This window comes from Epinephelus fuscoguttatus, linkage group LG4, assembly GCF_011397635.1.
Source record: "Epinephelus fuscoguttatus linkage group LG4, E.fuscoguttatus.final_Chr_v1".
Classification (NCBI taxonomy): Eukaryota; Metazoa; Chordata; class Actinopteri; order Perciformes; family Serranidae; genus Epinephelus; species Epinephelus fuscoguttatus.
In genome coordinates this window covers 34,232,554-34,259,113 of record NC_064755.1, presented here as the reverse complement: position 1 = coordinate 34,259,113, position 26,560 = coordinate 34,232,554, and the positions used below count along the sequence as shown (strand labels likewise).

Sequence of the window (26,560 nt, the reverse complement as noted above, 5' to 3'; positions counted from 1 at the left end):
TTGTTGGTAAGATTATTTTAGGCTTTTTTTTGCATTTTATTAGATATTATAGACAGGGGAAAGGCAGTCAGGGGGGACGACATGCAGCAAAGGGCCCTGGGTCGACATTCAACTGGCGCCACTGCTCAGGACTTGTAAGCCTATGGGACACTCGCTCTACCAGGCGAGCTAGCAGGGCACCCTGGCCTTTTCAGTCTTGACTTGGTACTTGATAGCCAAAACTTTAAGACAATGACTTTGTTATACTTCTGATTTAACGTTATACTTTATAAATTAATGCCATTTTCAAGTGTGATGAAGTGGCCAACGTTGTACATGAAATATTTTGGGAAACCCTGCTTGGTCAGACACATACACACACTCATTCAGCTCAAACTGAAGCATTTAGTAGTTTCACAAAGAGCCAAGTCTTCACCGTCCATACCTCAATAGTTTTTACTGTCATCAGGCAGGTTTTAGTTAAGTATGTGTTACATATTCAGTAAAAAAATCTTCAATCCTTTGTGATGCTGATGTTTCTGTCCATCTTTCTCTCTTCTTCTGTGTTTGTGTGTTTCCACCTGACACCAGCAGGACTGCTTCACAGTGGAAGGAGAGGATCTGAAACACGACTTTGAGCGGCTGCAGCTGGCTATGGAGATGGTCGGCTTCTTACCCACCACACGCAAACAGTAAGACAAGCTACCTGATGTTTACAACTGTTATCTTATGGACATTATCACAAAACCTCACTCGTGTCTGTTACAATCAGGGTCAGAGGTGTTATAAGGAGAATAAAACTTAATGTTTGTGGAAGCTCAGGAGATGTGGCTTAGGGATGGCTACGTAGTATGATTTCTAGTGTACTCATCAATAGCTCAGAGCATGTTGTGTCCTCTGTTGTGTAACTTTGTATTTAAAAAACAGACGTGAGAGCGGTATTGATTGTCTCATCTTACTTTCGGCAAGAAAGGAAATAAGTGGATTTCCAAAAATGTCAAACTTTTCCTGTAAGTCTTTATAGTGTTTAGAGGATGAATAAAGTCCCTGGGGTTATTGAACTTTAGTTTAAATTCTGTGTGTTTGCAGGAATCAGTCAGGAAGCTTTGCACAGTCAGATTCTTGGAAGTGCATCAGAAATTACTAATAAATCTGACTTCCTTTTTCTATCCACTGCAAAAAGTATTTAAAGACAAATATTTGATCAGATGATGACAAGGTGTCCTGGTCAAAAATCTCTGATCACAGACGCTCAGTCAGACAGTAGCTCAGTCGCCCAAAATAATGTAAATGTCTTAACAAGAAGTGCCTTTCTTCTTTTTCTTTGTCAGGATCTTCTCGCTGCTGTCAGCAATCCTCCACCTGGGAAACATTCGCTACAAGAAGAAGACCTACAGGGACGATTCCATCGACATCTGCAACCCAGAGGTCCTGCCCATCGTCTCAGAGCTGCTAGAGGTGAGCGGCATGATGCAGAAGTTCAAGTACTGGCCATTAGTAAACTTCAAACACGTCAACACATTTAATCAAACTGTGTGGCAAAAAATATTTTAGCAAATTATAATTCAGTATTTCCAGTTTTTATCTGACAATCCAAAGAAGAAAAAGCTCACATATGACATGACATGTCTGAGTCAGAGAACACAGTAGGTTTTGTCTCGCCGACTTTATGCTGAAATGCAATACTCTAAATACTTCGAAGGATAATAAAAATGAAGAATTGGAGCAGGGCTTTACCACAGGGCTTGTTTATTCTCCCTAAATACTTTCTTTGCCATTTCATCTCCCAAAGTTATTCCATGACATGCCCACTGGAGATACTTAAAACTCCACGGACTTGGTGAACTTTTAAAGAACAAGTAGCATCCATGTGAGAGAATGAGTTTTCTTTTCGCTGTGTTTCTTTTTAAACGCTGTAAGAAATCATGATTCCTGGTGCCAGACGTTACCTCCAACATGTGGGCTTTAGAAAAAACCTTTTAAAGAGCTGAGGACTCTCTGTGTACAAGCACAGCTTGTGGTGACAGCGGAAGTTAAGAGGTGCTTCAGGTCCCAAAGAGCCGTCCGACCCTCCAGTGCTTCCACTAAGTACTGCTTGTACTGAGGCTATTTTCAGACCTCTTGTACTCTTGGCATGCTGCTGCGTCGGCAAGCTTTGCCTCCAGGAACAACAGGTCCTCTGTGTTGTCTCAATTTCACCTGCATCCTTAAATCATATTAGAGGACTATAAACAGTGTTGTGAATGTTCATAGTTCACAAGTTGAATTTTTTTTTCCTGAGTTCACAATTCCAAAAAATGAACTAGATTATGTACATTACATTACATTAAAAAAAAATAAATGAATAAAATAAAACTTATGATTATTGTCCAATTGTAGATATTTCACAAGACTAGTTGGACGTGTTTCAAATTCGTTGTCGATGTGGCTGATGTTTTGACTTGTGTTTTTTAGACCCGACGGCACAGTTTGCATAAAAATGTGAGATTTTTTTTCCAGTGGAATCCCTCCTGATTTGTCCATAAAACTCCTTGAATAATCATATGAACTGGCTTCATCAGTACCAGTAGCTGTGTTGTCTGAATAAACAGTTGCACTACCCCTGCAGGTGTTGTGTTGGAGTGTGTTCCTCTGTTAAATCGTGTTTCCCTCCAGTTAAAATACATAGCAATACCTGTCGCTACCTGATCCGTACATCCTGCTCGATCAGTCAAGGTTAAGGTCTGGTTCAGATTTAGGAGAAACCGTCTTCAACACAACACCAGCACAATGAGTGGCGTAAAACAGTGAATGAGCGTTTTTAACACCAAGCTACGACGAAGTGCGGCCTGCAGTGAGCTGCCATGCAATAGCTATGGAAAGCTGCGAACATACTAAAGGTTGGGGATAGTTTAACTTTAAGCAATGAATTGTGGCAAGAGAATACCCGTAGCCAATCAGCAAACAGAGTCCTGAAACTCAGCACACCATGAGGACGGAAACAGAGGGCTCAGCTTTTTGGGGCGTTTTTGCCTTTATAGATGTGACAGCCACAGGCTGGAGTAGAAACTGGGCCGCTGCGGCAACAGCCTTGTATATGGGGCGCCTGCTCTATCCACTAAGCCACAGATGCCCCATGAACATGATCTTTTAGCGAGTTCACACACAATATTGGTTATAAAAATGGATCAAACTGATAGAAGCTCAAACAGTGTTTTTTTTGAAGGGTCATTTGAATCAGCAGGGTTTTCCCTGCATAGAAAATATTTAGGTGGCCGCTAAAGCCGTTTTAGCCCTCTGCTAATGGAAAATCCCCTCCGCCAAAGAAGAGTGTGAGAGCAGGGAAGGTAGGGGAAAAAAAAAATTCAAATCTCAGTGCAACCACTCATAGTTCAAACACCATGGTTCGGACCAATAACGAAAGCCTGGTAACACGACATTAGACCAATACTAATCGAGTTCTTTGATTCATCAAAGATCTAAGTAACGTGTTGAGCCCCACGCTTCGCGTCAGCTCAGAATGCAGGTGCTAGTGCATTCACTGCCAGCCTGGTGACAAGTGAGATCATGTTTCGGTCCTGAGGTGCTACTTACAGTAACATAACAAGTTTATATAACTACACGCTTTCTGTATCTGCTGCGCTGCACACACTGAGGACTCGCAGCGCTGAGAAAGAGCAGAGACGGCGACAATATTCAGACCAAATCATGTGGTGCAGCGTACAACCTTTTTATTCATTGGATTAAAATGTGCTATATCGTGATACGTATCTTTATCGGGATATGAAATGACCTATATCGGGATATGTCATATCGCCCAGCCCTAATGTACTGTATTATTTGGACCTCTCTCGTCTAATAGAGAAGATATGGCATCGCTTAATACATTGCTTAATACACTGCAGACATCACCACCAAAACCCCTTTCTGAGCCAGGGAAAACCCTGATCAGACTTGCTTATCAACCTTTTGTTCCTTAATTTTGGTAAACTTGTTTGGTCAGTGGTTGTCCAATCACATCATTGCTTACAGAATACAGTTGTTACTTGTCTGATTGCATATTTTCGAGCATTAGTTTGCTCAGTGGCAGCACTGTGTCTCTGTAAATGCAGTTCAAATGAAGTTCAGCCAACCTCAATATTATGATGACACTGTGGTTTAAAAACTGCCTCCGAGACTACGGCATCCTTGTGGAGCGTCTCATGCTGGTTCAATGTTTCTCCTTTTCTTAATTTAATTTATCCTAACATTGTATTTTTACGACCCAATTGTTTTTGTATTACTTGTTGTGTGATTGCACAAAGAAAAACTACAATGAAAAGCATATCTTGAGGCTTTGATCTACGCACACTGTATGCTTTCTCAACCTCAATCTAGACTGTGTAGTAATTATCCAACACACACTAATCAGTCTGGTCTGTAGGTTTAGACTGCCTCAGACTCTTAATCGTCCACGTGATGATGAGAGACATGGAAAAACATTTCCTGACTTGGTTAACGTGGCATGCACCATTTACAAATTTATGATGTTGTGCTGAATTTGAGTTCAGTCTTGACACTGAGTGCAGACCACACACACATCAGTGTGCACTATGAGGACAGCTCAAACGTCCACATGCTGCTCTGATTTACCTCGGGACTGAGAGACGGTGGCATGTCCCAGTCCCTGTTAAAAAATTCGACCATTAGCCGGATGTGCTTGTTGAGTCGCTGACAAAACAATGTCCCAAGTGTGCCGGAGACTCCTGTCAACAGCACAGCGGGGATGTTATGACTGTGGAGAGCCTGCCAGTGTTCTCCTTTAACATCCAGACTGGTCTCTTTGACTCTCCAGAGGGCCAGAGTGGTAGTGACGTGAGCTTGGCCACATGTTGACCACATGCTTGGGGTTAGTGTTTTAAGTTCAAGTTTATTTGGATGTCTGTTAGTTGGTGCAAGGGCTATTTGTCCCCAGGGACATATAAAACATTCTTAAAAGGGAGAAGAAGAAAGAAGGAAAACCAAAACAAAGCTTATTGCTTATTATTAAATCATACAAACAAAGAGTCACATTGAAACAGCATTTTGAGGGCATCTCAACTCTTTAATTTGGCAACATTCCTGCTTAAACATTATGTTTTGGGGGGACCAAAGAGGGTCAGTCAATGGGAAACAAGTGTGATTTAGGCTCAATCACAATACACCCCTTGCCCCTGCCGCTTAGCCTTTCCTCCTCTGATTTGCCAGTTGATGTCTGGAGGGTGTCCTGATTCTTGTTGGGATAAAGGGGTAGAGTGAAGTGTTCGGGCTACATGGTTCACCAAACGCAGGGTTTTTAAAGGCACACTCCAAACTGAGTGTTGTGAGAAATCATTAGCCATGTTTCCATCAGCCTGTTTAGATGCGCATCTAGAAGTATCACATCGGAAAATTATGATGGAAACACCAAAATTCGAATTAAAATCCCCTGATTGGCACAAACTAAAATACGCTCGCTTTAGCCAGGTTTTGGTTGATTCGAAAAAATGTTGATTCGCAAAACGGGGGATGGAAACAGTTATGTTCGAATTAAGTCTGACAAAGCGCACCTCTCTCCATGTGATATCCACACTTCGGGTCGGGAAGGCCAACCACCAGAAAACGTAGAAGAAGAAGAATGCGAGACTTGTTTTGTTTCTGGTTCTGTGGAAAACTCACTCGAGTTAGTAGTTTTCACCAAAATCCATACATTTAATGGAAACGCACAGGATTCGTATTTCTTTTAATGCGCATTTCCCAATGATTCAAATCACTTTTGGATGGATTGGCAAGATGGCTGCACAAGCAACGAAGGAATCAAGACATGTATAGCTGCAGACACATTCTGTTTGTAGCATACACGTCACACACTCGCAAAACCGCGCCCACCGCAAGTACACGACAAACCTGCCAGCACGATGGTTATCTGAACCCCAGTGCTACACAGTAGTGATTGAATGTGACTAAATGTAGCAATAATCCATTTTATAATTCATAATACCAATGATTCATTTTGTAAGTAATGGGATGTAACCCTGAACGTAATCGCTAACTTAGCAATAGCATAAGTAATGAGATGTATCATTCCTATTATCCTTACCCTAACCTTAACCTCTTCTCTTTTAATGCAATAACGTTACTTCATAGCTAACGAATTGGTAAGAAGATGTATTATTCCTGTCACCCTAACTGCCTGTCTTTTAACGTAATACTTAATGGCTAGCTGATCACCAACTTAGCATTGGCATTTATAAGATGCATCATTCCCATTACCCTGACCCTAATCTTAACAACCTCTCTTTTAAAATAATAGCTAGCTATTAGCTAATGTAGCATAGGTTTTGAGATGTATCATTCCCATTACCCGTACCTCACTTCTTTTTTAACATAATACTTCATAGCTAGCTTATCGCTAACTGAGCAATTTTGTCGATGTAATAATGTGAAGGCTTCTCAACAATTATACTCCGTCAACGACATGCCTTCAATTTGCTGTCCACACCCGGCACAGTCGCTTCTAACCCTGCATTACGTCTGCTTAATGTTAGCTTAACACATCTTACTGCTCTCACCTCAGGACCCCGACAAACCCCCATGGTGGTCCTCCCACTGCCTGACTGAAAGTAGCGTTCATCTGAAAACTAAAAGTAACATTCACATTGCAACAGTCGGGACTTCCACTTTCAAGCCAAGGAGCAAAGGGGGCTGATTGTGGACTGACGTGTAGGTATGGTAGGTGAGTCATGTAGCTAGCGGAAGGGTCACGTAGCTGCTCCAGTTGCAGTTATACCCTCTCAAAAGATAGCCACAAAAGTATTTTCTTGCTAATAAAGATTAAAAAAAGTTATAACGACCATCGTATTATCTTAGTTTAATCGTGTTTCAAGTGCATTATGGTCGTTTTCTTTATAACAAGCAGAATAAAAAAGGTAGTAGTTGCAGATATCTGGGTAGCTAACTAGCTAGCAAGCTAACGCTACATTATTATTGCTAATTTGTGCATGCCCACTGCATTTTGACATATTTCCATGTGGCATTCCCCTCCTTTGATTGCATATGTGGTCCGAAATTCAACTTAAATCCAGCAGCGAAGTTGCTGAAGTGTTACCGCTCCTCTAACATTAGTGTGGACTGACAGGGCAGGGACAGTGGTTGCTAACGTTAGCCTACAGAGCACCGATAATTGAAACAGTGTTGTTTCTTATTTGATGACTTCTTTGTTTGATTGATAGCACGAAACTTAAGCTGTGAGTGACTCACAAGCATCTTTTCTATCAGGTAAATGGCAAATGTCAATGTGATTATATAGTATTATTGCCTGTCATGACCGTTTACTGGTGACAAATTAGGGGTCTTGAAGTGTTGTGCCACCTCATAGGGGAAGATTTTGACCACTTCCCCTTGTAACTCTGTTTGGAGGGACAAAGGGGCGTTCCAAAAGGAGGGGTAGTTGTAAAAATAAGAGACGGGATTGGGGCTTGATGTGAGGAGTGGAGTGGAGGTGCACATAATTAAAAAATATACTATGTTTTTCAATTGACTGCAACAAATGTTAGAAAATTAGTTTTCTAGGAAATGATTGTACAAATTATTGACATTTATTTGAGAAAAATATTGGGAAATTAAATTAAAAGGTCAACAGTTTCCTTTAACGTAATGGTAACTTGACAGTGCAGTATGTATTTACTGTGATTTATACTGCAAGTGCCTTTTAATTTCTTTGACAGTTTAAATTGCTTGATGTTAAGAGACAGTGCCATCAAACGTACTTAGCAGTTACATTTGTTTTGGTCATGCATGACTTTATTTTAAGACCGTTTGCATGAGAGAATCTGCTAAATGGCCGAAACAGGTTCTTGAGGTTTGCTAAATGCAGTTTTCTGTGAGTCATGTGCGTCTGGAATCGCTCCAAGGGAAAGCTCAGCCAAAGTGCACCTAGTGGCTCTGAGTGAAGTCTTAATTTGCATGAATAACCAATGTTGGAATCAGCCGTACCTCACTTTGTTATGTAAAATAACATTTTAGACAGGGTGGGATGTGAACTATTACTGTGGTGCACTAATGTGCCGCACGTCTAAGAGGTAGAACTGATTGGCACGAGTGTGGACTGATGAATGAATAGGACTCAAACTAGTCAGGACTTCCTGTTTCCTGTGGAGGTGGAACTGGAAGAGGAAGTAGAGCTCGTAGAGGCTGATGGATGGCTGACAGACTGGATCCTCTGAGCTGTAGAGCTGAGTGTTTTGAGCTAACCAGAAACATTCCTGTGCAAACTGGTAATCGGTCCGGAGAGAGCAGCTTACTGTGAGAACAAATCCCACTAAAGCCCGAATCTGTTGTTGGTATTTTAATGCTAAAAACAGCATCATGAAACACTCCAGTACAAATGTTTTGTCAATTCATCACAATCTGATGCAGGCCAATAAATTCTGATAAAGTCTAGTCAGGTTTTTGTTTTATTTTCCTTATCAGTAACCATATGGGGCTGTTTTTCCTCAAACATATTTTAAGCAGATTTTTACAGATAGGGCAAGCTAGGGCAGCGTTTTTAAAAAATGTATTTAATGCCACATTTATTGGCTTCCACTGTCTCTTATGGTTTTATTTAGGAGCAGAAGAAGCAAAGAAAAGGCAGTTTACTGTCACAACTAGGTATGATGGCAGTCGCAGTGAATTAGAACAAGTGACGGCCCTGTAAACCAAATCTAAGCACCCATCACTCCCACCTCTAGTTACTATGTCAGACAAGTTTTGTCAACAATGCGGCGATGTCTTTACAGTTTACCACCTACCGCAGCTTAATGCCAGAAATGCCAATCCAACATCAAAGATCTAGTGGCGACTAAGGACAACTGCTGCGTCGCCTCACATCACTTGCGCCAAAAAGTTGCACACTGCAAAGCCTACAACCAACGGCCATCTGGCAGGAAAGTTTTGCACCTGTATAAGAGGAAATAACTCTCCATACCAGCAGGTGGCGGCAGTCTGTATTCATAATTCCAAAAAGGAAACCAAAAGGCCAACAGGACAGATCAGGCCCCAGGAAAGCAGCTCGGCTTTGCCTCCAATTTTCCCCAGTGGGCAGTCGTGGTATTGCAGCAAAAAAAGCCCAAAAAGCATTTTCCTATTAGACAACGATTGCAAAAGAGAAGTCTGTAAAACTGTTGACAGGACACCTTGAACTTCCCTGTAAAACTTCCCTGGAACCAAGAAAAGTGATATCAAAATCTGTGACGCCATCACCATGTAAAGTCTATGAGCTAGAAACTCTTTTTGGTGTACATGCCAGGCGAACAACTCCATCGGACTGAATAGGCGCCATCTACATCTCTAAATGTATGAGACAGATTTAAGACACCAGTTAGCCAGTTAGCGCATTAACAACACAACCTGATACTGAGAGAACAAGGGATATTTACTGTCCACTAGTGAACAACAACACGAACAGTGACAAACCTTTTCTGTTAAAGAGCTCAATGGCAAAAAAAAAAAAACCCAATCTAACTTATATTACGACTTTGTTTTGATCTTACACCCTCTTGACTGTGTAAGTCGCTGTGTTGTCTGCTTTACGCGCTACTGTTTATCTTCTCATACAAAGAGAGAGATTTCACTCATCGACGAGCTCCGCTGTCTCTGACACTGATTTACCATGCTGAATCAGCCGAAATAAAAGCTGACGAGGGCCGACGATGGCCAACTAGTGCCAACTAGTGCCAACGGTGGTGGACAGACTGCCAAAGCTACGGGGACAGATGCTCACTGACAGCCTGATATTGACCAATTTCTGACCGTTGGCTCATTGTGTCAGGGCCTTTAGTGTTACTAACTGCAGGCAGACAATTAACTACAGTAAATGTTAAATAACACTGGTAACAACTGCTGAAAATGTGAACATATAATTTAATGTTACTTAAAAATCATAGGTGTCTTTTACAAACAGAGAAACGAGAGAAGAGCATCTGTCAGAGCTTAACATCTGCAAACCTAGAAACAGACTCAAGGTCTTTATGTCCCAGGGAGAAAAAAAATTGTTAATTTGAGAACAGAATCACTGACCCCAAACCAGTGCTTACAAACTTGTGTGTATTATGGTATTAGAGCTGTGATCATAGACGAAGCAGCAAGCCTGTTACCAAGCGACTAATACATGGAAATGTACCGGCTAAAGACCAATCACCAGGCTGCAGAATAGGCTTTGCTCTTAGTCGAGGGATTACCAGGCAGTGTGAAATGAAGTCTGATTATGCCACCCCCCACCCCTCACTCACACACACACACACACACACACACACACACACACACAGACATGCTTCTCTTTCTATGTCAAAGCCTTTATGAAGGAGGCAGTTGACAAAACTAGATCCATAATGGTATTAACTATAACATTAACATCCTGGCCTTTTATACATGAAGACATCAGGCAATCACACAAAGACATGCTGTCACATGTATTCACACACACACCCACCCACCCACACACACACACACACACACACACACACACACGCATGGTCTCAGCAGCAGCTGTTCTGCCCACTCCCATAATCCCTGTAGATGGAGGAGGTGTGTATGTGTGTGTGTGTGGTGACATCTGCTTTTCCCAGTGTGGCCCTGTCATCAATGGTTTGTCTGGGGCCGAGTTTAGAGTCTGTGTGAACTCGCCACATAGCATTGTACTGTAAGTGTGAGGACAGAGAGCAGTGTTTACGTGCTAATCGTGGCCAGCTGTGTTACTTAAAACCATCAGAGTTATTATGAGTGTCAGTTTAGTAGACCGACGAAGAGATGATGGGGATAAAATCTGCTGTGATAGTGTTTCTAGTTTTATATCACCATGGTATTGTATATCATGATATTATAGATTTACCAATGACTCACTCATATCTGTTGTGCGAGCTGCAACAAAGTCCCTCCACTTTTCTGTCTTTGGCCAATATTTTTATGGTCCTCCAGCTCTGTTGGTGGTGTTAAAGTTATTTCTATATCGTCCTGTGCCATGATGTTTTGGACCTCCCTTTCCTCCGTTGCCCTCTGTGCTCCGGTGTAAAGCAACTCTTGGGATAGCTGTGATGTCCATGCTGAGCACGTGGTCAGTCCAGGTCCTCCTACGTCTCTTGAGTATGGAGCATGTGTCATCTTTCAGGATGATTTTGAGAAGGTTTATTTGTGAGATGGTCTATGGCCATCTCACAAATGGGGATTATGGAATTTAAAATGTGTGGACGTCCATCAGGCAGTGATGGTCGAACAAAAAGGTTGGTTGCATTATGGGAAATGTAGGAAAAGTCCTGATATTTCAGCCCTTGCTGCTTAAATTTTAACCATTCTTATTTTAATCAGTCTCTTGTGAGTGCTTCAGCTTTACGGAAGTGCAATATTAATCTTCTGGAAAACCCCTTTAATAAAATGATACCCTGGGACATTATTGGACCATTAGTGCATGTTATCATTCTTCTGGTTACCATGACTTCATTACTTTTAACTGTCAAACAAAGGCCATAATGTCCCAAAAACAATTCTTACTTAAACTTAACCTTTGCTTTAATTGACCCTCTAAAATGCTTACACTGTTTGTTTTTGTATCCCTGATACCGTGTGCAAGCATTGTGGTCTAATAGGTCACACTTCACGTGAAATCTTTAAGTGACACCAAACTCTGTTTTTAACCTCGTCCTTGTGGGGTTTTTTTTTCTCTTCAGGTCAAAGAGGAGATGCTGCTGGAAGCGCTGACGACCAGGAAGACTGTGACTGTTGGAGAGAGGCTTATCGTACCCTACAAACTTGCTGAGGTGACCTTTTTAGTTTGACACTTACCCACCTGAGTCTCAAACACACAGGCTTTATATGACCTTCTAAAACTGATGACCTATTACTGGTAAAACCCCCTGTGAGCCTGTGTGGTCCCCACACACTTAATAAAACCCAGAGGATGCTAAACATTGAGGAACATTTTAATATGTTTTAATAGTTGACTACCAATAGTCAGAAGGGCCTGTGTGAGGGTGGCAGTGGAGGCGTGGCTTTAGTAAATTCCAGCCAGTCTCAGGGAGGCTTTTTTTTTGTAGTGGTTTGTTCTGAAGTGCGTCAGCTGCAGGGGAGATTCTGTGTTTGTGTGTGCATGCTTTGGAGCTTGTCTAGGGAGTTTGTTGTGGCACTCCCCCCGACCCCCACCACTTCTGTCTGAGGCTCTTTTGATAGAGGTCTCTTCCTCTGCAACTTCCTGTTTCCTGTCGAGTCAAGGAACAGCGCGACTAAACCCCCCGTCCATACAGCCCTCCGGACTCAGTCTGAGAAATTTACCTCCAGGATGCCTCAGCTGACCCAGATAGACTCCTCTGATGTCTGTCATTGTGCTTGTGAATATTAATATTCAGTGGTTCTCGTGTATCTCTCCATCCCCAGATCCTTTGATGGTTCAGCGTAGAATTGAATTCGGTCCAGCTCCCTGCTCGTGTCTGCGGGGCTTTTTGTACAAGGAAGGAAATGCTACACATTGATAGTGTGTTATGCTGCACAGCTCCATCCCCCCCCCCCCCATCTAATCTATGGGTTAGTGTAGCCCAACAATGGTTGCTCCCACTCTCATGTGCCCCCCCTCCATCCCTCCAGTCATGTGGTCTGGTCTCAGGAATGTGCAACCTCCACTGGAATATACAGTACAGAGGCCAAAAGCCAGATCCTCAGTCTGTCTGTGTTTGTGTCTCTCTGTTTCTCCGTCAGTCACATGTTTCAAACACTTAGATTCCCTTTTTCTCAACCAGCTGTGTAACAAAAGGTCAGACAATGTGATCAGAAACCTAATCCTGGACCAAGGCTGCAGCTATGATAAACCCTGTCTTGCAGCTTCTGATGTCATGCCGTGGAAGTTCCCTCCTGTCTTTCACAAGAAGGCCTTATCTCTAAAAGAGCGAGAGGTAAATGGACGTAGAGGGACCTGCAGAGGATGAGGCAGTGACCTTTCAATCTCTGAAAGTCCCGTATTGGCAGCAAAGAAAAAGATAGAAAATACCAGGAAAACCCCAAATGTGGGCTTGAATAGTCTTAATACCTGTCATTATGTAGTTGTAAGTCTCTCCCAACATTAAACCTGCAATAACTGATATTTTGGCTATTTTGGGGCCACAGAAACAAGCTATAAATGGACTGCACATATATAGAGCACTTTTCAACCTTAATGGACAAAGCACTTTATCTCTCAGTGCCTCACTCAAAATCTATACATGCTCTTCTATGTTTTTTATATATGTACTCTTGTAGTTCTTGTTGTTAGTTGCAGCTCACTCCTGAGGGAAACATACATATATATAAACTTTTCTGTCCGTTATTTAATCCTGGTCAGGTAGCATACAGTGGGTTTAAAGAACTCCTTCACTAAAAATAGCTGCCTGATGATGTCAAAGCAACACAGATAAGAGCGGTGAGCAAGAAACAAAACAGTAAAGTTGCCTTGCTGTTAACCTCTTCTATTACACCCCTTTCCTATCATAGACCCATTCTTGTCCTTTTTAGGGGGGCGGAGGAACTTTGGGGGAGACAGCAGGTCAACAGTATGTGTGACATAGAAGTGCTATACATCATCTGAAAGCTGGGAACCTGACGATTAATTTGAGATGCAGCTCAGCACTATGTGTCAGGTTTTTCGATAATAAATCATAAATCTTTAGTAAACATTGATTTTTGTTTACGTGCCTCATCATACTTAAAAAGTTTTGTTTTTAGTGTCCTAGAACACATTGGTTGAAACATATGATGGCCATTCCCATGCTGTTGTCTCATAAATTGTTGCAGCAATTTTTGGGTTCCTGCCATTGATTTAGTGCTAAATTTAAGCATCTTTTACCACTTGAAAATTGATAAAAATGGTAAAAATCTAACAAAAAAACGCCTCAAGTACCACATTAAGACACCAAGACCTTTAGGAATGCTAAAGATAATCAATGCTTTGATTTGGTACCAAATTTTTGACATTTGGTGATATCTGTGAAAACTGCATTTTCTGGTGATTGGATGGCAAGCACTTTTGTTCTGGAAACTGCAGAGAACCCCTCTTTATTGTCAATATACCCATGAAAGCCTTGCATCCCCAGGTCTCTAGTTTGTGGCTGTAAAGTTTCATGAGGCTGTGATTATCCTAGAGGTCATTGAATACAGAGAGGTCAAGTATAAAAGAAAGGGTCTCACTACAATGCTGCTTTGGGGGCTAACATCATCACACATGAATAAAACTGGTCTCATTGAATCACAAGAGTCTCATCTTTCCAGTCATACCTAATTCATGTGATTGCAAGAATGCTTGAGGAACCAAGTATGCAGAAATATTAAAATACAATAGGCGGAAATAAGACCAAAACGCTGAATTATTTTCACTCAAAACTGCATTGGATGAGCGTAAAGTGGGCGTCTCTGTAAAGGAGAGAATTGTTGGTATCTATAGAACCAATTTTCATTCAGATGTCTTAAAGTGAGAGGTCAAGGGACCCCTGTGAAAATGGCCATGCCAGTTTTTCCTCAACAAATAGCCAGTTATTTTCATGACATGGTCGGTACTGATGGATTCCTTAGATCTTCTAGTTTCATATCATACAAGTATCTTCACTCAGTTCACTACAGCCTCTGAAAGAGAATAATGTTGGCCAAGGACATTAGTGTCCCTGCAGTGTGGAGGAGGTTAAACAAACTAAAAAATGGATTTAAAGATGCGATGAAGCTCTGCAGAGCGGAGAGAGACCACACAGTCAGGTGATAGTTATCTGTGGGTTTGTCACATTGCACTACAAGGGACCCTTTTCACATATAGTACATGTCTTGTTATCCATTATTCATACAAAAAATGTTAATTATAAGCACTTTAAGTCAAACTAGGAGCCACTGAGGTAGAAAATACCTTCCATGCTCACCCACAAGTGTGTACTAGGCATAACCTTTAACAATACAACTATAGACCTGACCACAGCCCTCACACTAACTTCAACCTAAACCTAACTCTAATATTGACCCTTAAACCAAGTCTCTAACCTCAGACAGCCAGTTAAAGGAGTGAGGACTGGCCAAAGTGTCTTCATATTCCCAAAATGCCTTTATTCTCTGTATCTAACAGTCAAATTGGTTCTCACAAAGAGCACACACAGGCCACGAGAGCAGCGAAAGTGAAGCCCTGCCCTGGTCTGACTGAGGGGTCGTGGGAGCGAGTCGAGGCCACCTGTGGAATCCATAACACGCCTGTTTTTATACAAAGGAAATGTGGAAAAAAGAACCTGGCAAATGCTGCCGCTCCTTCTCAGAAATGATTTCTTCCTCCTTGGATGAAAAAAGGTTGAGAAAGTGTGCGAGGCAGCTGTCCCATCCACCCACAGTGGAGATTTTGGCGTGTGACCTGCCGAACTTTGGTGTGCTTCAGATAGAGTTTGGTATTTCCAGAACTTCAATAAGATCCCCAAATTTACTGGATGGGCCCTGGTTGAGTAAGGTGGAATGCATTTTTAAATTGCTTGGTTTTGGTTCCAGGGTAATAATGAGAGTTAAAGTATTTCATGCAGGGAAACTGTGCCTGGCAGCGTCTGACGAGGTCAGAATCTGGACTTTGTTAATGTCTTTAAGGCTTGCTTAAGGACACTAAAGAATGCATTAGTGGCTCAGATGAATGTGTCCTCAAAATGCAACACTTTAGTTTTCAGTCCAGCTGTATTTTTAATCAGTAAGACACCCTGCTGCTCATATTTTAAGATCTGATTATGGCAATGCTTAACCCAGAAAATGCATTACAAACATTTAGGCTAATGTTATTTAAACTATTGGCTTGTATTATTACTTATCTTTTGTGCCAGAGAAATCTCGGGTCATTCTATTTCTTTCTTTCTGCATTGACCTTTTATATGAATTAAAAGGGACATATTCTTCCATGTTTTTATATAACTCTAAATTTGGTATGTAGGCCTTCACTGAGGAATGACAGTCGGCTCTTTTCATGTTTAAAGTCATGAAGAAAATGGTACATTTATCAGAGTAAAAAAGTGGAAAAAGGAAAAAGAGACTTGTTTTTTGCCACACTAGCCTCAGCTCTGCTTTGTAGTAAGTGCTAACTAGCAACTGTTAGCCTGATAATACACTAAACTAATACCCTTTTTCCACTGTCATGCATTTGTGTTTCCATAGTCAGTTTAGATACGCCGTGCCACACCAAGCAGCGCCATAGATGGACCTTCTCCAGAGTAGGTCCAAGAGCCAGCTGCCTGCCCTCAAGCGGGTAGCGGTGCGGTCTTGCTGACTGCAGTCAACCCTCGACGAACCCTGCTCTTGCCCCCAAACAAGCCGAGTGTGCCGAGTGTCTCTGTGTGTTCAGCTCTCAGTATTTTTGTAGCTTGTAACTGAATCTCTGTAGTTTGGAGTTTAGTTTCTCTCCTGCATCCTTTTTTTAAAATTTAGATATCTGCTTTATTTTACTGTTTCATGTTCGCTATCAGCCATATTAGTTGTGTGAAGTTGCTACTCAACTGCGCACCTTGCCCCCCCCACTCGCATTACATCCAGGACAACTTGGAGAAATGAGCTCTGACAAATGAACTGAATGGCTGGCACACTCGATTTACAGTGTGGAAAAGTCCGGGGGACATAGAGGACAGATACAGCAGCTGCGGGGAACGTGTACACCGCATACCCCTGCGTCTACTACGCCCCTGCAGACACCCCAGGACACTTCCCAGAGGTCTTTTGTTCATGCATTCACAGGTCAGAGCCAAGTCCGATTCAAGGAGATCCCCTGGTGAACTGGGTGTACGTCTAGGGTACCAGCAAGTCCCATGAATCCTCATCAGATTTGGGAGTTTGGGGGCCAGGTCGACACCCTGAGCTCTTTGTCAAATTCTGTTGCCTTTGTCTTTAACAGTGGTGGTTGGGCGGGTGGTGCATGTCAGGTGGCATCCACATGAATGCCAGGTCCCAAGGTTTCTAAGCAGAACATTTTATTTTAGCAAGATGAGCAATGTTACTTCATCTGTCAGTGGTTTTAATGTTTTGGCTGATCAGTATATGGACTCACACAGAGGCCAGGAGTCTATACAACAAAAATCTACCATTATTTAACCTCACTTTAAAAACAGCTATTGTGAAGTTATCATTGAGAACATTTACTGTAAAGTTATGGGGAGTTCCAGACTTCAGCAGATAACATTGACCTCTGTGGTTTAGCCTGGGCTGAGGCTCAAAGTTGATTTCAGGTCTCGTCTAGTGAAGTGAGAAAACACCAGAGCGTGTGCATCTGCGAGATCATGATTGTGTCAATGTGTGTCTGTCAGGGTGCACATGCATGTGAGCCCATGTCTGTCAAGATAAGGTGTGATGGCTGCCTTTGACGTTTTTGATGTGGCCTCAGATAATCTGACTCCACCACTTCCTTCTTCCTGTTTAAAGACAGACATGGGGCAGGGGAAGTGAGGGGGGGGCATCAGACGCTCGTTCATATGCTTTGCATTCATATAAAAGGTTTGGCTGTTCCAAAGTCATGGAAGCCTTGTAGTGGGAGTGTAGAGGTACAGTAATCTCCCGTTGCTAAGGGATTGTAAAATGTATGTACACTGATAGACAAAAACAACAACTCCATAAATACAAATTGAAAACATATGCAGATGGGCATATTGTGGTGACACACACGCGCACACAAAACATCCTGCAGCGAGGAAGCTAGCAGGCCACGTGCAGCGTGAGCTCATGCTGGTGTTTTACACCTCCTGTTGTTTTCAGGAGAAAGACAGAGAAAGAAATGGAAAGAAAGACAATAACAACTTCCCCTCAGCAGAGCCTTTTAATCACAAACACCAGAAGCGACCTGGTTAAACAGCGCGGACCGTTACACTTTACCAAAGTCTCTGATTAAGTCCTGCTAATTATTTTGTCAGTTTCTTGGGTGGCCCTCCAGTGAAACATTTTCAGCCCATTTACTTCCAGTCACGTTCCCTCCTGGTTCCTAACTGGTCCCATTGTGGTAAATAATTAAATTACATGGCAAACACAGAGACAATTCACGCTCAGTGAGCATGTCAAATGTTCACGTCTCGTCTGCCAATCCCCCAAGTTCCTGCTGCGCTATTTAAATCGTGATTCTTCTTATCAAACCTTATATTATTCATAACAATCTTACATAACTTTGTGGGAGCGGGGACGTCACAGGCCTGCTTGCTAAAAATATCATCAACAATCAATAATGCAAGAGTGAAGAGGCAGCTTTTAAAAAGCATGGTTTTGCTTCATCACGGCTGTTGGCTGCATTTGGCCTCAGCAGGCTGTGCTTCTAAGCTTCATCAGGTTCACAGTGTCCCATAAAGGGCTGGAAAAGGGGGATATTTTTTTATTTTTATTGTTACATAACTAATGTGAGACTTTTATTCAGTTTTAATGTCCTTGTAGTGTGCGCCTGCTTTTGTTCATTGTTTCAGGAAGCTTCAGACCAACTTCCTCTGGCAAATCTCATCTGTCTGAACCCTCTGAACCAGGGCTGTAACTTTATATGCTGTAGGTGATGTGTTTAATCAGGCAAATCAATTAAAGGATAGGTACGCATTTTTTAGTTTGTCCTAAAACAATAGTCAGGTGCTTCTATGACCGTTACAAAGGGATGCTTTAATCATTCCTCTTTTACTAACCAATAATAATAATAATAATAATAATAATAATAATAATCCCTATCTTAGTAATGTAAGTGATTAGGAATCCATAGTCCTCGTTACTTGTACATTCCCAAGTTTAGCTGATGTTAATGTAAGTTATACAAATCATGCGTTCATCTTACAGTCTTTTTAGCACAAATCTATTGTGACATTTCAACTTAGGGCCAAAATGCAAACACAACCAGGAAACAGGAAATGCTTAAAGGCAATTTATTGCAATGTGAGGATGGGAGTCTGAAGGCTGGAGTGGAATGATGGCTGGGGTGAACTAGGAATGGCGAAGCAGAGCAGGCAGAGCAGGGGGCGCTGAAGAAGGAGCAGTCCAAATCCAGAGGCAGGAGATGAAAATGAGGCTGGACGTGGATGGTTATAGTTGAGGCTTGCGTGGTAAACCTGAGACACAGAACAGTGTGAATTAATGGCCAAAAAGTACAAAAAAAAGGTGTCAAAACACACAGGAGTTGGCCTTGACATCTGTGCTACAGAGTCTGGTTGCTTAGCCGGGGTTTTATACTGCAGTGGCTAGATTGTAGATGTGGTTCAGGTTCAGCAGCTGTTGGCACTCAGGAGGATCAGCAGGAGGAGAGAACTAGAAGGCCACGCCTAGCAAACATACAGAGACAGACTGAAAACAAACATGAGACAGGGAGAGGCAAAGCTGAAACCCCAACAAAACCTCCATCTTTGTGTTATCATCTGTCCACTCTACAGGGTTTTCCACATATACATTTATTTGTGGCGGACTGCCACAACATCAGCATCCACCGCCATATATAGATTTTCTAGTTTTGGAGCTGCGTCTCTCTCTATCCAGCGGCAGAGCGAATTTGTGGCACAGATGGAGCATTATCGTTATCTTATTATTGTTGTCTATTGATTTTGCAACGTACTTTGGATGACACGGGCTGCGTGGTGTGCACAGTCCAGCGCTGGGTCTGCAGCAGAGCAAAGTTTGCTTTCATTCGCCTCTGCAGCAGCTGCTCCTCTAATCAACTGATCAAATCTGACCTCAAACTGATCGAATGGAAGTCTTGAATGTGATAATCAAACAGATTGTTCCTCAGTTGTCCACCTCGCGACTCAAATCAACAGACTGCTGCTGAGGAAAAATACAAAAAGTCATGAAAAGTTCGGCTTGAGCTGCGTTCACAGGCCAAAAACCTCTGAACTCTTTCTGTGTGATCTGGACCTTAGACTACTTTTCTGACAACCAGCTTGACATGAGGGACACCAAACATCCTGTTGTTCTCATTACTGTCTGTGTTTGACATTAAGGCCTCTAGTTTCGCAGACCAGGCGAGGCGGAGACACCTGTGCTTTGCCAACTGGGTGTGGCCAGGCGTATTTTGCAAGTTTGGTACACCATGCGCGCTGGCGCAGCTACTCCTCTTTCCCACCTCCGTCCCTCCTACCTGCGCAAGTCAGAAAGAGGGAGGAGAGAAGGTATGGAGTGGGTTTTACACACATCACACCAATCAAATGAGCCCCTCTCCTCGCCCTTAAATGCGCTGCGCGAAGGCGTAATGAGAGTTTACTCAATTCGCCATGGCAGAAGAGAGCAGCAGCGTCAGACGGCCAAACTGCTCCCAGGAGGAAACTTATGTTTTGGTCCGGGAGGTCCAAGCTCGCAGTGTCCGAATATACAGAACTGCGAGCAGACCTCCACGGGCTGATGATGCAAAGGTAGCCTGGGAGGAGGTCACCACAATTGGAAATCAATGTTGTGTTTCTCTCGTGCGCGCACGCTCTCTCTTTCTCTCTCGCAGTTTCACTCTGTTTCTTTTCTTTTGACTTTTCTAAGATGACAGATGCTGAATATATACTCCCTATCTGATGCTGTGGCTGTTTGTGGTTGGCTGAGAGGGATGTAAACTCATTAGTTTGCAGCTGTGTTAATCAAATCAAGTTGGGTTTCCATTACGCGTGCCAAACGTGCCAAACGGTGCCAATCCCCTTTGATCTGACATCAGATGTGAAGGGACAGTTGATATAGATATACATTTATGTGCTGATTGCAGATAGTTGCATTGAATAGTGGTTTTTGTGGGTATTTATTGCATCGTTAATGTGCCTGACATTCTGGAGACCTGCCTGTGGTTTTGGTGATGTGTGCGCACTGTCTGCCGGTCAGCCAAACTTCCACTTACACCGGCTGCGCTCCCCCTGCGCTGACAGTAGACCTGGTTTCAGCTGGCGAGCTTTTAGCGCACCTTCGATGAAGCCTTTTGGCACAAAACTGTCACTGCGCCAAGCTGCATCTGTCGACACCTCCCCCTGCTGCGCCGTCACACCCATCTCAGCGCACCTCGGTCTGCCAAACTACCAAACTGAGCGCACCTCGGGTTGCGCTGCTCAAAACTAGCTCTGCGCGGGGTTCGCCACCCTGCGCCGCGCCGGGAAACTAGAGGCCAAAGACTGCAACCGTTACTGCCTGTTGTTAACAGGTCAACCAGTTAAGTGTTTGATGAAGCAGATAAGTGGAAGTCAAGAGCTCTTGTTAAGGTTTTATTGGGTCCTCAGCATTTATAAAGAGCAGTGTGCTTCTGTGTTTTTTCACTCCAGAGAAGTTGTCACAAATGTAGAAGTTTCCCTCCTTGTTTCCTGTTTGTTTTCAGTCTCTGCTCAGTTAAATCCGCTCTGATTGGATTACACTGAACAGAGTCTTCTCACACTATTCTATACTATTTCGGGGTTCCTGGCATGAAAATGCTCGACCCAGTTGAGGCAGCTTTCTTTTGTCTTGTTCCACTCCCTCATTCAATCACAACACTTCTTGCTGCCAAAAAACGTGCTCCAGTGTCCAAGTCTCAAATTTAAGTCTGCTTATGTTATCTTAGTGTGCCTTTCATCATCGTCTAAGGAGAGAACATAGTTGCTCTTTGGCTTGTTGAGGCATAATAATGGCTCCTCTTGGCAATGTTGTTTTTTATGGATCAAAAGGCGATCCATAAAAAGTTGTCCAAATAGTGATCTGCAGGTCTGGAGACACTTAGTGTTCTGGCTCCTGACTGAAAACACCTAAAGCATTACAGCACTTCACACAGCAGGACTCCCAAACATAAGAACAGTAACTCAGAGTTGTGAGCAGTGTGGGAGCTTTAACACCAGCTCCGTGTTTACCCTCTGAATACAAAGTGGTTGTTGTTATGGCTAAAACTTTAACAATTTATTATTAAGAACAGCCTGGTATTTCTCATTTCTAAATTACAGGAGCTCAGTCGCTAGCAGACTGTTAGCATTTATGGTAGCTTATTCAAGCTAATAGGTAGCCTACTGTTGTTTCCTTGAGAGAGATTAATACTAGTTGACTGCACAATTCAACAGCTTGGTGCTACACTGGTGTTGTTTGTATCCTAATAACATAATGTTGATTTATGGATCTTGGTTAGATGTTAGTTTGATGGGTTTAGTTTGATAAGAAAAGTGATTCCATTCTCACACCTGTTATGGTATGCTAAATAGAGTCGGCCAGGAATGATTCCTAAAACCTGGGAATTAGTTAGCATTTTAGCACTCCTGGTTCCTTGTCTTGAAGTCAGTTTTGGTTAGATGCCTGAAATAAGGTCTGTGGTTAGCACAAGTTTAGGAACGTTTTTGTTTTGTTCTGTGAAATAAAATAAGTTGGTAAATACCACACTTGTGAACTTTGAATCTTCTATATGTCTTAAAAAAGGCGGTTGCTAACAACTGGCTAAATGAGATGACAGAATGTCGTCACACCAAGCTGTGCTGCACACGGCTTTACAGTCTTCCAGTCTTATAGTGGTGGTGTAGCTTGTTTGAAGTCTAACATTAGCTTTTCACTTCTATTGATTGCCTTTAGGCTTTAGTTATCATGAAAATGATGTTCATTTGTGAAGTGTTTGTTTGCCACAGAGCTTATTTTAGGCAATAATCCAAAATCCAATGGAAAAATCCCGTAGACTTTTTTGACATATTCCCTGTTCCCTATATGAAGGGCCAGCTGGCGATTAGCGTAGCTTAGCATCAAGGCTAGAAAGAAGGGGAAACAGCTTGCCTGACTCTGCCCAAAGGTAAAACAACGATTTCTGTTTTAGAGTAAATTAAACTAAATCAAACAAACAAGAACATACGCACACATTAATTAGTAAGGCATTTGTTGTTTTCCTTTGCCTCCAGTCCTTATGCTAAGCTAAAATGATTGTCCCCTGGCCTTAGCTTCATATTTAGCGTACAGATATGAGATTGTTATTGATCTTCATCTAATTCTGGTAAGAAGGCAAATGAGCTATTGAGCTAAAATGTCTAACTACTCCTCAAGGATTTTAACCTAACCAGTACGGGTCAGAAGGCAGCCAATCATCTTAAACATTATAAATGAATCTCTTTTCTTAAACCAATCAAATATCAGAGAATAGTAAAAAATATTCAGACAGATTCAAATAGCTTTTGTCCGACCTATAATATATTCAATTCACAATCATCTTAAACAGCAAATGTTCAGCTTTTAGATTACGTCATCGATCGTTGCAGATCTACTCCCTGTCAGTCATCTGATTGATTATTTGACTATAATGTCTGTGAAACTACATTTCCATGGTGGCCTGATCCAAAGTATTGACTGCCTCAGTTGCTGTAAAACAATATCCAGTGATTAATTTTTCACCACAGCATTTCTGCGCTGCCCAGCTCTGCTTCTCCTCACAGTTTCTGGATCTTTTTGTTCTCTTACTGAAACCCATCAGATGACTCAGATACTCCCTGTGAGAGCAGTTCATTAGACCTCTTCTCTGCCCACTTCACACATTTAATATGACACTGATCCACTTTCACAGAGGAGAGAGGGAACATTAATGTTGTGTTTGTCTCATTGCTCTGACCTAAGCTGCTGCAGTTGGCAGGTGCTTGGGTTTGATATCGTAAAGACGGCAGGTTTCAGTCGTATGCTGCGGAATGACTTTGTGCTATACTGTTAAAAAGACAAACAAGATAAATAGGTTAAGAAAAATCAGGAAGTGTTTTACTGATTGCATAACTGTTCCCTCTGTATTCATTTAACACTTGTGGGCCACCGCAGCAGCACTGCCAACATTGTAAAATAAAAATGGTTGAGCAGCAGCGGAGAGTTACTGTACTTCAGTAAGGCTGAGAGGGAGAGTGATAAAACAGTGTTGGCTCCTGTTCCAGATTAAGAAATCCATATGTTTTTGATCAGGAAGAAACTGACGTGTTGTGTGTGTGTGTGTGTGTGTGTGTGTGTGTGTGTGTGTGTGTGTGTGTGTGTGTGTGTGTAGGCTGGCACGGTGAGGGACTCTATGGCCAAGTCGCTGTACAGCGCGCTGTTCGACTGGATTGTGTTCAGGACCAACCATGCCCTGCTGAACAACAAGGACCTGGAGGACAATTCAAAGGTAGGAATGAGAAAACACACACACACACTTTAAGAGGTCTCATGTGTTCACATACAGAAACACACCTAAGATTTTTCTTCAAACTTTATGAAACCAGTGACATAAACAACATTTGCATGCTGTCAAATGTTCAGAAGGCAGAAAATATCAGTTCTGTTCAACATTAGCAGTGTGCCAAGACAACACATCGCTTTTCTCTTTTATTTTGTGCCTCCTTGTCTCCTCTCTTGTCCATGCCTTTGCCAGGTCACAAAATGCATTTTAGGAATTGATGTCTCAATTCCTAAAATGCATTTCATGGAGAGAGGAGGCTTACCAGAGGAGCTATGAGCAAGGACGCACTGTTGCATCCTTTGCAAAAGCTTTTTCCACACCTGTGATGTATAAAAGAGGTGTACCACTTATCATATTTAATTGAAGTCGCCTCAAAATGTCGGCTCCAAGCTCAGATGTCTCATATTGTTGCCTCCTCCGCTTGCATCTCAGGTGGGAGGGACTAAGACACAAGGAGAGGAGGTGAGGGAAGCAAAAGAGAGTGTAGAAATTTAGAAATTAGAAAAGCCTATAGAAACACTTAAAACTCAATATAATGCCAGGTTGAGTCTCCACAATATTTTTGTCTGTAATGATGGTCACTGGGTCAGGTTAGGAAGACAACGTCTTGCTGTGATTTGGACAGTTGACCCCTCCCTAAGCCCCGCCCCTTTGTGATGGTCAGACAAGCTGTCGAAGTAAGCATGGAGCCCACACTGTAACTAACTGCACTCCCTGAAGAAACATTATCATATATTTGGAAAAATGAAACAGTGATTCCAGAGAGAAGCAGACAGAGGGGTCTACAGTCTGTGTTTGAAGCATATATCCAGGATGTCAAACTGACTCAGCAGCAACAACAGGTTAAAAAGACAAAGACAGTTAGAAGCTAAAGCCGAACTATAGGCTACAGATCACAGTGTAAAAGTGAACCACCACATCACTGCTGATCGCCACACAAGACAATGAATATAAAGGGAAACTTTATTGATACTGAACCAGCTGTGTGGCATCGCAGTGTGTGCAGAGGGTCAATTAAGAAACGTGGCCGACACATTGGTCTACAACCAGTCAAAGCTTGACATTTTCTATGACACGCATGGTATGGGGCAGACAGTGCTGTGTTTAGAAAAGCTTAAAAAAATAAAAATAACCTTTCCTCTATTTTCCAGTTCCGCCTGCAGCGCCAACAACATCTTTGTCACTGTTTCTCTTTAATTTCAGCATGTTTACAGTTGAGGAGTGCTCTGTGCTCCTATTTGTTTATAGTCATAGGCGTGAGGCAACACATCATGCAAGCCAAAAACAAAACAAAAAAAAAACTATGACTCCATGACACAATGGGCAGACGACATAAAACTATCCGTTCGCGAAGCCAATGCCCATTGTCGTTTCTGATCTGAGCCAACACCCTACGACGGCCAGGTTGGACTTTAATCGAGCTAATATCAAGTAGTGTGAAAAAGATGATACAAAACATTTATCACAACAATATCTTACCATATAATGATGAAAACTCTGTGGGTGTGTCTGTTCCATGTTTTTCTCTTCACTGACTTGGTCAATCCATGTGAAATTTGGCACAGTGGTAGAGGGTCATGGGAGGATGCAAATGAAGCAGTATTACATCAGTTGGCCAAAGGGGGGCGCTATAGCAACTGATTGAAATTGCAAACTTTGAATGGGCATATCTCAAGCCCCGTATGTCGTAGAGACATGAAACTTTGCACACAGATGCCTCTCCTCATGAGGAACACATTTGCCTCAAGAACACAAAACTTCCAGTTATATAGATTTTCCGCCATTTTGAATTTTTTGAAAAACACTTAAAATCGATCTCTTCCTAGGAAGTTTGACCGATCTGCATGAAACTGGGTGAACATAATCTAGGGACCAATATCTAAAGTTCCCTCTTGGCAAAAGTTGGAAAACTTACTAAAACTGAGCTTCTATAAGGCAATGAATATTGCGGAGGGCGTGGCTCATCACATAAAGGTGTATAACATCTCAAGGGTTTCACCCATCACCACGCAACTTTGTAGGCATATGACCACACATAATCTGAGGGGACCCCCCCATTATTGACCCCATCAAACAAAATGGGGGCGCTAGAGAGCTAATTTCTTATCTAGGCTTAACCGCCATATCGATTTTTACTAAACTTGGTAGATGTGTAGAACAGGACGCCTCAAGGTGACTGGAGAAATTTAACTCTAATTGGCAACTGGGTGGCGCTATAACAACAGAAAAATGGCTAAAATGCGACCGACTGCTGTGGCTCCCCCTGTGGCTGAATGTTTGGTTTTTTTCTAATTTTTGGTATGACTAAGTCATGGTATGGTATGCTGTACATAATCACGGAAACTGTCAGTGTGTCATTCTGTCAGTCAGTCATTCTGTCTGTCCCACGTTTTTCTACTCACTGACATGGTCAATCTATGTGAAACTGCACATAGGCATTGAGGATTGGCATAGGTAGAAAGTGACAAAGCCACCAATGGGTATGGACTAGTATATTTATATAATTTAAAATACGGC

The 26,560-nt window shown here is 42.3% G+C and overlaps 1 protein-coding gene across 9 annotated transcripts in view; it reads left to right on the top strand.

The window, feature by feature from the left end:
* Positions 1-26,560, top strand: part of LOC125886934 (unconventional myosin-IXAa-like) — a 226,942-nt gene that overhangs the window by 130,631 nt on the left and 69,751 nt on the right. For 6 of the 9 annotated variants that reach the window (XM_049573320.1, XM_049573315.1, XM_049573313.1 and 3 more), the window contains 4 exons: positions 571-671; positions 1,311-1,437; positions 11,658-11,747; positions 23,873-23,989. In XM_049573320.1, coding sequence (XP_049429277.1) covers positions 571-671; positions 1,311-1,437; positions 11,658-11,747; positions 23,873-23,989 — 435 coding nt within the window. The remainder of the gene's footprint in view (positions 1-570; positions 672-1,310; positions 1,438-11,657; positions 11,748-23,872; positions 23,990-26,560) is intronic. The other 3 variants (XM_049573318.1, XM_049573322.1, XM_049573314.1) reach the window with 1 other exon arrangement.